The 11,077-nt window shown below is 62.2% G+C and overlaps 1 protein-coding gene across 3 annotated transcripts in view; it reads left to right on the forward strand.

Annotated features, from left to right (window-relative positions):
* INPP5A (inositol polyphosphate-5-phosphatase A) overlaps positions 1-11,077 on the forward strand; it is a 157,672-nt gene that overhangs the window by 52,323 nt on the left and 94,272 nt on the right. For all 3 annotated transcript variants that reach the window (XM_029932810.1, XM_029932811.1, XM_029932812.1), the window contains exon 3: positions 9,383-9,483. In XM_029932810.1, coding sequence (XP_029788670.1) covers positions 9,383-9,483 — 101 coding nt within the window. The remainder of the gene's footprint in view (positions 1-9,382; positions 9,484-11,077) is intronic.

Raw genomic sequence — 11,077 nt, forward strand, 5'->3', positions numbered from 1 at the left:
TGAGCATGTGTGTGTGCGGGAGCATTGTGCGCCCGTGTGTGTGCATGTGTGTGAGCATGTGTGCACATGTGCATGTGTGCGTGAGCACGTGTCTGCAAGTGTATGTACGCGCACCTCTGTGTGTGTGTGTGAACATGTGCATGTGCGGGAACATTTGTGTCTGACCATGTGTATGTGTGTGTGATTCCTTAGGCATTTTCTCGCCCAAATTTCTTTATTTCTTTTTTCTGTTTTAGAGAGAGTCCATGTGGGGGGGGGCAGAGGGAGGGAGAGAATCCGCTCCGGGCTCAGCAGGAGCCCGGCAGGGCCGCGAGCCCATGACCCTGGGATCCTGAGCTGAGCCACAAACCAGAGCTGGACGCTCACCTCTCAGGTGAGCCCAGGCGCCCCAGTTGCCCAAGTTTCTAACTCACTCTTTTCCAAAATGTTTTTCTTGATTCTTCTGATGAAAGAACCCATGTATTTTTATCCGAAGCTCTTTTTTTGGGCAAATTTTGGTCAAGCGACTATGCACGTGGGCAGCGACTTGTGTGCCGTCCCAGGTGAAGATGTGCCAGTGCCCCGGCCAGCAGGACGCGGCTGGTGTGTGAAGGCTCGGGACTGGCGCAGGTGTGCGGCTGCTTGCGCGCACCTCCCTGCGGCCTGGCGACCATGTGCCCCGGTGGCGTTTCCAACCAGAAGTGACATGAGCTCACTGTCCCCCGACTCGGAGGGACATCATGTCCCATCCTTCCTGTGCACCCTCAGGGTGTCCGTGCCGTGAGCCCTGAAGGAGTCCCTGCCCAGGATCACCCGATGTCCAGAGCTCCCTCCCAAGGGGCCGGGAAGGCCCAGAGCGCCGTCTGGGCTCCAGCTCGGCCAACCTCCGTGCCCGAGGTACGTGCCACAGTGACACACCCGCCACTGGTTATTAGCTCCCTCTGCGTCCGGCATGTGCTGAGCGCCTGGTCCTAGCGTCCTCACTGTCCACTCACAGTGACTGTCGAAGGGATGCTCTCGGGAAAGCGGACACTCGGGCTGCCCAGGGCAGCAGGGAGGACAGAGCAGCACTCTGGGTGCCCAGGCCACTGCCCAGCCCGCTCCCCTGTCCCCCGCCAGCTGTGGGAGCCCGCTGCTCCCAGGACCCAGAAGTTGGCTGTTACATGCGGTATTAAAAATCTGGTTCTAGAAACATGTAATTGAGTAAATGATGACAAACCAGAGGTAAAAGATGCCCCACACTCACCACTCCTGAGTTAGGTTGCTGCGTTTTGCCAGTGGGACTCAGATGCCCTGTGCCTGCAGGAGAGCAGAGAACCGGTGTCTCTGAGCATCTCCCAAAATCCATGCTCAGTGTTGTCACATCGGAGCGCGTGTGGCCGTGGGGAGGGCGCTGCGGCCACGGAACAGGCAGCGCCAAGCAATCGGGGCTGAGTCGTCGGGCGGCTGCCGCGCACCCCTGCCTGCCGAGCGGGCGGCGGGCCCTGGCGTGTGTCCAGGACCAGCACGGGCGTGCTCTGCTGAACAGGACGCCACCACAGAAGTAGCGGCTGTCACGGGGCCCGGGGTAGTGACGGGGAGGGGGGGGCGGGGGGGTTCTGGAATGGCCCAGCCTGACTCCCTCGCTGCCAGTGAAGGCTTACGTCTGCCCGAGAAGCACCCCCAGAGTCACTCACTTGCCAAGGAATTGTCGTTTATCGATAGAATTTCCATAGTACGTCACTAAAATTACCATTTCCTAATGAGCTCTTGTGAATTTCTCATTATGTGTCGTAATTAAATTTGTTCTAAAATGAAGCCCTCAGCCTGTGTGTCTGTCTGCCTCTGAGGGTCCCATCACAGGTGCCCACGAGTTGGACGGGTTGAGCCTCTGAGCTCGGGCACCTACCCCCACACCCCCAGCCGGCAGATGGCCGTGGTCGTCCAGCTGAGTCCCAGAGGGGAACGTCGAGAGGACACGTGGCACCTGTCCCTCAGGCCCCGCCACCGAGGAGCCAGCGAGTGTCCCCCCGGCCCAGCTCCGGAGCAGGGGGCCAGGCCGCTCGGGCCCCGGGGCGGGGGCTGCTGGTCCTGCTCCCGCCGAGTTACCCAGTGAACGTGATGGGCAAACTTGGTATCGCCCATGAAGTGGGGGGAGTGGCATGAGGTCCCTCAGTGCCCGCCACCCCCTCACTGTTTCCAGCTCTCGGCAGGTTTGGTTTCCGTTATGTCCCGCCTCCTGTCCCCGCCCCCATCTTCTGACATAAAACTCAGGCAGCGTCACGTCACTCATCCGTGCGGCAGCACATGTCTCGGAAAGAGTTACAAGTGTCCTCCATGCCATTACGTCCGAGAAGGGCGACCAGCCCTGGTCCGAGGCCCCCGAGGCCGTGCGGCTCTCACTGCCTCAGAGGGGTTGACATTTTCCGTGACCTTATGGGGGTCTGACCGGCATGCCGTGGACTTCGCGTGTTGGACGCGGCAAGCTGGTTGTCTACCCTGGGGGCTTGCGTGCTCACAAGGTTGCTGGCCGCCTGTGACCCGCCCCCCCAGATGTCCCTGTGCTGGGACATCACTTAGCATTTGCCAGATTCCCGTGTAAATGGAGTTAGCCGGTGTGCACCGTTTCTATCTGGGTGCCTGCTTTCTGGCTGGAGCGCCCTGGAGGCCCAGCTCTGACCGCTGTCCGAGTGAGCTCTGCCGCCACGGTCTGGATTGTTCTGCGAGGTCTGTCACATCCGGGTGCTTGCTTGTGCACCGTGTGTGTGTGCACACGCGTGCATGCTCATGTATAATGTCTGTGGGTGCGTGTGGGTGTGTGTGCGTGCGTTCGTGTCCACACCGGCACATTGGAGATGTTGCTGTGCAGGCGGCGTGGCCTCCCTGTGGACAACACTGGCCTGCACATGCTCTAGCGGATTCCTCAGAAGGGCTGGCGGAGACGGGTTCCCTGGAATTTCCTATCTGTTGAAACTGTTCTCCTGTGCCTGTGACATTTGAAGGACGCTCGTCTGTCTGGGTGTGTGCGTCCTCGGCTCACAGTTCATGTCACCGAGCCTTCCAGAATGGTGCTTCCGTTGCCGCCTTGGCACAACTGGTTCTGGCCAGTCTGAGGCAGGTCTGTGCCCTGGGGGCCTGCAGGCCTGTGTGTGCACCCGGAGGTCTCCTGCTTCTGCCAGGGCACGTCCCGGGGGGAATGTTCTGGGTCAGTCTTTTAGATGCTCAGTAAGCCCTTCTGGGTGTAAGTTAGGGTTCTGTTTCTAATCGGATGTTTTCTCCTGCAGGGACCGGTGGCTGTCCTGCCTTCCCCTCCCCCTGCCCGGCCCTCCTCCCCTTCCCCCTGCGTTGTGGTTTGTCCTGTCATCGACCCTCCCTTGGGTGCCTTGCCATTCTTCATCTTTTCTGTGAGGATTTTGTCTTTCTCTCCTATTTCTTTCTAGAGGTTACTGTCATTTCCTTCACTTTCTCTTTGGTCCGTTTCTGGTTTAATGCTGTGTTCCTGACTATGCAGGTTTTGCCTGTTCTCAGATGGTGGTTTGAGTCTTTAATTCTGTCGCAGGTGGACTCTGAGGCCCTGTGCCTGGGTTGGGGGAAGAGAGGGGCTCATCCTGCTGCTTCAGGAAACTCCTTTCCCTTTCCCAGGCCACCTGCCGGGGTTTGGGGAGGGTGTGCGGATTCCCAGCCCGACAGCGCCCTCTTCTGTCCGCCCAGCGAAGTGCAGGCAGGTCTGGGCGCCTGAGCTGAGGGGGTCTGTGGCCTCGGCGCTCCTGTGTCTGCCTGCCTGGTCCCCCCACCCCGCCCGACTTTCTCTTCTGTCACCAGCTGCCCAGGGCTGCCTCCCTCCTCTCTGTCCCTTTCTTCGCCGCAAGCCCTGTCCGTTGGCGCCTGCCCTGCCTCAGCGCACGCCCTGCGGTCCCCTCCTGGCCGAGTGCTCCAGTCCCACAACGGCCCTGCGCTGGGCCACCCCAGCATCTGTGGGGTGGGGGGTGGGGGGGCATGCTGCTGGCCGCAGGCCGCCAGGAGCCGGGACTGTGGGTCCGTCCGGCACGTGCAGCCTGTCGGTCTGCGTCCGCCCCCCCCCCCCACTCAGCGGAGCCTCCCTGTGGCCCAGCCACCGGTCCCGCCCTGCAGCTTGTTCTGCTCTGCGGGCGGGGCGTCCGCCTCTCCTGAGACACGCTGGGGCGACAAAGGCGGGGCAAACGCTCCCTTCGTGCCAGGAGCCACCGCTTTCAGGGGCACGGCCCGAGCCCAGGGTGGCCACCGCGTGGGTTGTCTCTGTCCCCACGAGGCCACGGGTACAGACGCGTTTTCAGTCTGTTCCAGGCGGTAACCGCGGGTCCCGGATGGGCTCCGTGCCACCAGGGGGCGGCGGCATCTGCGCGGAGGGTGCGCTGGGACCCCGGTGCCCCGTCAGGCTGCTCCTGCTGGTGCGGCGGCTTTGCAGACATGGCCGCTCGCCGTCCCCGGTGTGCAGGGTGCCCGTGTGCGGTCACGGTGCCAGAGCACACGCTAGGGCTCCTCGTGTGGCTGTCCCTATGTGTCTGCTGATGTACAGGTCTTGTCCCTTAAAAATTCAGCTTTCCGATGCCACGTGACCTCGTATCTGTTTACCTCTCGTTTCCGTGTAACGTCCTGTCAGGACGGGGACCGTGTTCATTTCCCTTGTGTGCTCTCAGGGCGGGGACCGTGTGCACTCCCGGGGGCCTGGCCAGTGCTAGCGTATTGCCTCTGTGTCCCCGCCGGACGTGTCATGCAGTCCTCCAGGCAGGGATGTGGAGTGTCTCGCCGCCCAGGGGCAGGCTGGGCTTGGAGAGCAGCCGATGAACACAGAGCAGGGACTCGCAGGGCCTGGGGGGCCTTTTTGGTGGCACCCCGGGGCTCATCTCCAGGAGGAGCCACCTCTGGGGTTGTCAGCAGCTGCTGGGGATGGAGGGTGCAGGGGGTCTGCCTGGGGAAGCCAGGCAGAGGCTGCGGGGCGGGTCGAGGACCCCGGTCACCCCTACAGGGCCCACTTCCCGGGGGTCCATGGTGCTTTGTGTTGGTCACCCTGGTGGGGTCTGGGCATCAGCCCTGTGTGGAGCCCACCCGGTTCCCCAGCCAGCTCCGCGCACGGCGGGAGGCAGAGTCCAATGCCTCGTGTGTCTGGTGCCCCCTGCCCCCACTGCCTGCCGGGCGCCTTCCTTGCCGCTAAGTGAGGGTCTGTTGGGCACTAGGGGCTTTGAAGGGGCCCTGGCTGCCCTGGAGGGAGTCTCGGGCAGTCCCGTCGGCAGCCGAGCGAGTGGGTGTTCCGGACTGGGACACACAGTTCCCCACCTGGAGGGCCGTCCCTGCCGATGCGCGCCTCCCGGTGGCTCGGCCCTGACCCTCCATGCCACCCTTCTTGGCGGTCAGACAAAGCCGGCGGCGGCTGGAGAGCCTGGTGGGCGCGCTGGCAGAGGGGGCTGGTGCTCCTGGTCAGGAGGGGCCATCCGGGTCGCTGCGTAGAGCACGTGGAGGTCAGGCAGCGTCACAGAGATGAAGTAGTATTACTCACTTTATTTGGCTGCTTTTTTAAACTTACGATCAGGTAAAATTTAGTTTTCAAATATGATAAATTTAACTTGGAAGAATCGTTTTCTGTAAAAAACGTATTGAATGCAGGTCTTTCTTTCTCTAGAAGCACAGCTGTTAGCGTGCGGCCCTTGTGCCTGAGGGCAGTTCTGCAGCTTGAGTCCAGCTGAGGAAAGCACCTGGTGTGTCCTGTCTAGTGGCTGCGGGGCGGGGCGTGGGGCGGGGCTGTGCAGCAGGGCCTTGAGGTGTGGGATAGGTCATGGGGCAGGGCATGGGATGTGTGGGCGGGGCATGGAGCAGTGTGGGCGGGCCATGGGGGCATCACACAGGACAAGGGGCAGGGCAAGGGGCGGGCCGTAGGGCGGGGCTCTGGACAGGAGGGGCACTTCCTTAAGAAGTGAGCCTGGTGTGTGGTCCTAGGAACAGAACCGGCTGTGTGAGTCTAGGACCCTGAAGTGGCAGAAGGCTGAGAAACAGAGGGTGTGGCCGGCCAAGTGCTCTAAGCCTCTGGCTCCAGGGTGGGCTCCGTGGTGACAAAGGCTGGAAGGCCACGTCTGCTCACGTGCCCATGTCATGGACCCCATGGCACTGATCCCCTATATGCCCCCCACTTTTGTGACTTTGGGGCTGCTGCAGCCCACGGTGAGGAAGTGGGACCAGGACCGGTGCCCTCTGGAAATGTCACATCCACAGTGTGCCTGTTTTCCCGATAAAGAGGTGTCTGAAGGATTTGAGGCCCTGGTCCCTGGAAGAGGCGCAGGGCATGGGCAAGCCACAGGGTGGGCCATGCAGGGCGGCTGCTTCTGGGGAGACGGGTCAAGGGGCCAAACCCTGCCCAGAGCAGCAGGGGGAGGGAGAGGAGGGCCCAGCTTGGGCAGAAGGACGGTTAGGGGGATCCTATAGGCCAGAGAGCATGAACTGCTGAGGGACAGATGGACGGATGTGTCCTGGGCCAGGGACTCGGGCCAGGCTCCTGGGGAGTGAGCGTCCTCAGGCCCTGGGCGAGGGGCCAGGGGAGGAGCCGCCAGGGTGGCTGCAGTGACCTGCCACACCCTCCCCTCGGCCTCTCCCTGTCATTAGCCCACACTGTGGAGGGGACTGCCCCATGTTGGACTCCGTTCAAACCTCTGTCCCGCTGACACGCGAGGCCTTCGGAGCGGAGGTGCCTGCGGGTTTCGAAGGAAGAGAAAGCAGATTCCCTTTGTCAGAGCCCGTAGTCTGTGCCAAGGGCTCTGCTAATCATGATCATCGGAGAACACGACCCACGGTGTACCCTTGCACCAGGCTTGCGCAGGGCTCTGCTTGGGGGTGGGGGGGGGGCTGCTGCAGGCAAAGGTGCAGACCGGCAGGGGACGTGGCCCAGAGAAATGCGCTCCCTGCTCTCGCTCTGCACGCCCCCAGCGCCTGCTGCTTGGGTCCACCCCAAGGGTGTCTTTCAGAGCACGTGCCCCCTGAGGAATGTGTCCAGAGCCCCTGGCGCCTCCAGCCATCTCCTTTTGTGGATTCGGAGTGATAAGGACCAGGGGGAGGCCGCTCTCCTCCGGCCCGGGCATCTGCTGGGTTGCTGGGGGCAAGGCCTGTGGCCAACCCCATTGGGGCAGAGGGCCTGGACGGTAGCTCTTTTGTCCAGGCGGGCCCTGAGGCCCCATCTTGTTCAGGCACCCAACCCAGCCCTCCGCCACTCAGGCACACCACGGCCAACGGAGAGCTGCGTGTCGAGGGACAGTGTGGCAGACACAGTCAGTGCTGTGACGGCCCAGTCCTGAGAGCACTGTGTTGCTGCGGGCACAGCCAGCTGCGTGGACAGGCTTTCCCTTTGCGAAGGACACTTGAGCAGCAGCTAAGGGGAAGTGCACCATGCAGGGTGGCCTCGGGGCCAAGAGCAGCGGGCTGCCCAGCCCGCTGAGTGCCTGGGGGGCCACGGGGTGACCAGCGGCTGGAAGCCTGGGATCAGGATCCGTGTCATCCCTCCTCAGCAAGGTGCACTGTCCTATGGAGAAGCCTCGAAATGTGCCGCGTGAGGCAGCCGCCTAGCGGGCTGTGGGGCAGGTTGGCATCCTGGTCGCTTGGGCGTTCCTGCGTTGGGCGCACACAAGAGGTGTCCTTGCAGACAGGGCTCTCTGTGCCGCCTGCCCCGTCCCAGCCAGCCGGAGCACTGGGGGGTGGGGTCAGGAGAGGGAGGCGGTCCACGCTCGCGGTCAGTGGCAGATGGGCTGCCCTGGTGGACTCTGGCAAACCCGGTTTTCAAAGAACAAAACCCAGGCAGGGAGCAGCTCACTTAACCAGCCGGCATCAGGTAGTGATGTTTTTCTCGCAGACTCAGTACTTTTCCTGGTCAGAGTCGTGCTCCTCTTTCGAGAACATCTTGAGTTCCCGATTGTGTATTTACATCTCAGTTGAGAACAAGCTGGCCACGTTGCATGCCGCCAACCTGGTGAGGGGCCGCCGCCGCCGCCGGGGGCTTCTAGGCCGCGGTGTGGGTCACTCGTCCCGTGGGGCATGGCTTGCGGCCCTGGGGCCCACATTGTCCGCCCCTGTGGCCACATCTCTGGCTCTTCCTAGAAGTGGCCCCTTTTCCATCCGGGATGCTCACAGCAGCCCATCTCTCTGAGGCCACCGATGGCTTGCTGGCTGCCAGGCACTGGCAGGAAACAGTGCCCGAAGCTGGGTTCCAGGGGACGGAGCACTTGTGTGGGGGGCTGCCCTGGGAGAACAGATTCGGGGGTGGGGAAGGTCGTCGTGCTGGCTTCTGGGAAGTGCCTGGGAGAGCACGACCCCAGGAAGAACGCCGTGGCCACTGCGGCCCAGACCACGGCCACGTGCAGCCAGTGTGAGGGGCAGCTGAGCAAGTGGGGACAGGCCCCCTGCAGTCTGCCCCGTTGCCCTCGGCCCTCTGGTCCCACGGCCCCTGCTGCAGCCCCGGGCTCTTGTGGCCTGGATGTCTCATCGACCCAGCAGTGACCTGCTGTCCCCTGTGCCCTAGGAGAGTGGGGCCAGTGAGCGTCTTGTCCTTGCCATGAGCTCGTGCTGGTCCACACAGGCTCAGTGACCTGCGGGGCGTGCTGGGTGCCCGGCCTGGTTTTCTGCGGGGGATGAGACCAGGGTCTGAGCCCTGACCGAGGCGGTTGTCAGGACCCCTGTGCTGGGTGGGGGAGTGGGGTGGCTGGAGAGCCTCGGGACGGCGACCACACTGCTGACAGGGTCTCTGGGGCCAGCAAACCGTGTCTCTGGGGATGCTTACCCGTGCTGTCCAGGAACAAGAGTGCGGGGAGGGTCTGTGGCTTGCGGCAGCCCTGGGGACAGACAGTTCCATGCCACCACCTCTGCCGCCGGCCGCCGTGTGCTGCAGCTGTGCCTGTGGCGACACCGGTGACGTGGGTGCTGGGCGCCTGCCGCTGTGGGTTGTTGGGCAGTCGCGTGTGCATCGTGTGCAAGGCTGCGCCCGTCCCTGGTGAGCACCGCCAGCCCCGCCCCCTCCCAGGCAGGTCGGGAGTGTGTGTGTGCTTGCCCGTGTGCCCACGACAGCGTATGGGTGCTGGGGGGCTCACCCTTTGTGGACAATGCAGCCAGGCGTCCGCAGCGGGGCGCCGACTGGTGTGTTTGTTTCTGTGGGACTTAGATGCTCCGAGGTTGGCACGTATGGCTTTTCACAGCTGGGGGGGTCCCTCAGTTACTGGGGAGGTTCTGGGAAATTCTGAATCGTGTCTGAGGGTCGGGAAGACACAGGAAACTGACATGTGTGGATGCGGAAAGGTGGTTTGACTCCTAGAAGTTGCTCAGAGCCGTGGCTGCGGCCGAGGGCTCCGGTCCTGGCGGCCCCCTCCCCGCGGGTGGCACGGAGCCGCTGACGGCCCGTCCTGTGCTTCCTCCGCAGGTCGTGCACACACACAAGCCACACTTCATGGCCCTGCACTGCCAGGAGTTCGGAGGGAAGAACTACGAGGCCTCCATGTCACACGTGGACAAGTTTGTCAAGTAAGTCCCTGCGGCGTGTGCCGCGCCCTGCTGCCCCGCCTCAGGCGAGGTGCCACCGAGGGGCTTTTTGTGGAAACACGGCATGATCCCGCCTTTGTGAGGCTCCTTGGGTGGGCTGGTTTTCCAAGGAGAGAAGTCCTGTCCCACATGCTTCCTGGGGGGGACCAGAGGGTGACAGTGTGGCTCTCAGGACTGGAGCTCAGAAGGACAGCGTGGCCCCTGGGGGTGTGCAGTTGCAGATGACAGGGGTGCTTTGGGCTTGGAGGCTTCAGCCCTGGACTCCAGGTGGAGTGTCCCGTCCGTGTGTGCTGGAGTCGCACCTGCTCCCCTGCCACAGCCGTGGATGGACGGACAGACAGACATTTCCGTCCAGCGGCTCACATCTGTGTTTGTCACATGAGATGGGGATGGAGCCCCAGTCATGTGTGGGTGGTGAAATGTCTGTCATTTGGGAGGAAGTAGCCCCAGGCCTCCACGCAGAGGATGCATGGGGGCGGGGTGGGGAGGAAAGGGGGCAGAGCTGGCTCCGCCCCAGAGGTCCCGAGAAGCAGGGCCCACCTCCAGCTGTCACAGCGGGAGCCCCTGGGGCGCCTTTCTTCCTTCTGCTCTGCGCTGGGGACCACTGTGCCTGCCTTCTGTGTCCCTGTGGTGTGGACTTGGGGCACTGTGACTGCTCCTGCCAGCTGGGTGTCAGGTGATGCTCCCTGACTTCCCAGGCCAGTCATTGAGGCCACCGTGCTGGCTCAGAGCCCCGGCCCCTGGTGCCTGTCCCATTTGAGGTCCCTGATATGGTGGACACAAGCCATCCACGTGTCAGGTGTTAAACTGTGGGCTGATTTGCTATAGGACAGATTGTTTTTTAAAGAATGATCAACATTTCATCGAACAATGCAATTTTAAGGCAATTTTAGTAAACTTTTAAAATACTTTTTATCACTGAAGCTAATACTAAAGTTAATACAGAAGAACAAGGGGATGCCAAAATAATTCTGAAGACGCATGAGGTGGGAGTGGCCCTCGCCCCATGGGCTGCAGGCCTCTTGGGGAGCGGGAGGGCCTGGGGAGGGGCGCAGGGCAGGGATGAGCTTCGGGAGGACCGAATGCCACCAGGGACTGGCTGTGAGCCTCAAGGCTGTGTGTGCTCGGGAAACTGGCATTGAGTCCGCCTCCACGAGGAGAGTTCAGGGTGTGTCGCCGAGTGAGAAGGAACTCAGAATGCGAAGTGAAAATTCTGGAGGGCCGGGAGATTAACCTAGTATCACCTACAGAAGATTGTGAAATGTGAATGTGAAACAACTTAACTGTTTATCAGAAGACTGTGAAGGAAGTAAGTGGTTGGCTACACCTGGAAAAACGCCTGCGGCACACCTTAGTGACCAGAGGTGGCACTTAGCATGAGGAGCCTGGAAGCCAGACAAGGATGGGGTGGGGTGGGGAGAGCCTGGCATTTCCTGGGTGGAGGGAGTGCCCTGCAGGTGCGCAGCAGTCTTGCAAAGGAGCCCCCCCCTTCTGTCCCCGTCCAGCCCTGCCCAGCCCTGCGCCTCTGCCCTTGGCACCCCTGGCATCTCCAGGCCCTGCCTTCCCCCATATCCCC

Source organism: Suricata suricatta, chromosome 2, assembly GCF_006229205.1.
Source record: "Suricata suricatta isolate VVHF042 chromosome 2, meerkat_22Aug2017_6uvM2_HiC, whole genome shotgun sequence".
In the NCBI taxonomy this organism is placed as follows: Eukaryota; Metazoa; Chordata; class Mammalia; order Carnivora; family Herpestidae; genus Suricata; species Suricata suricatta.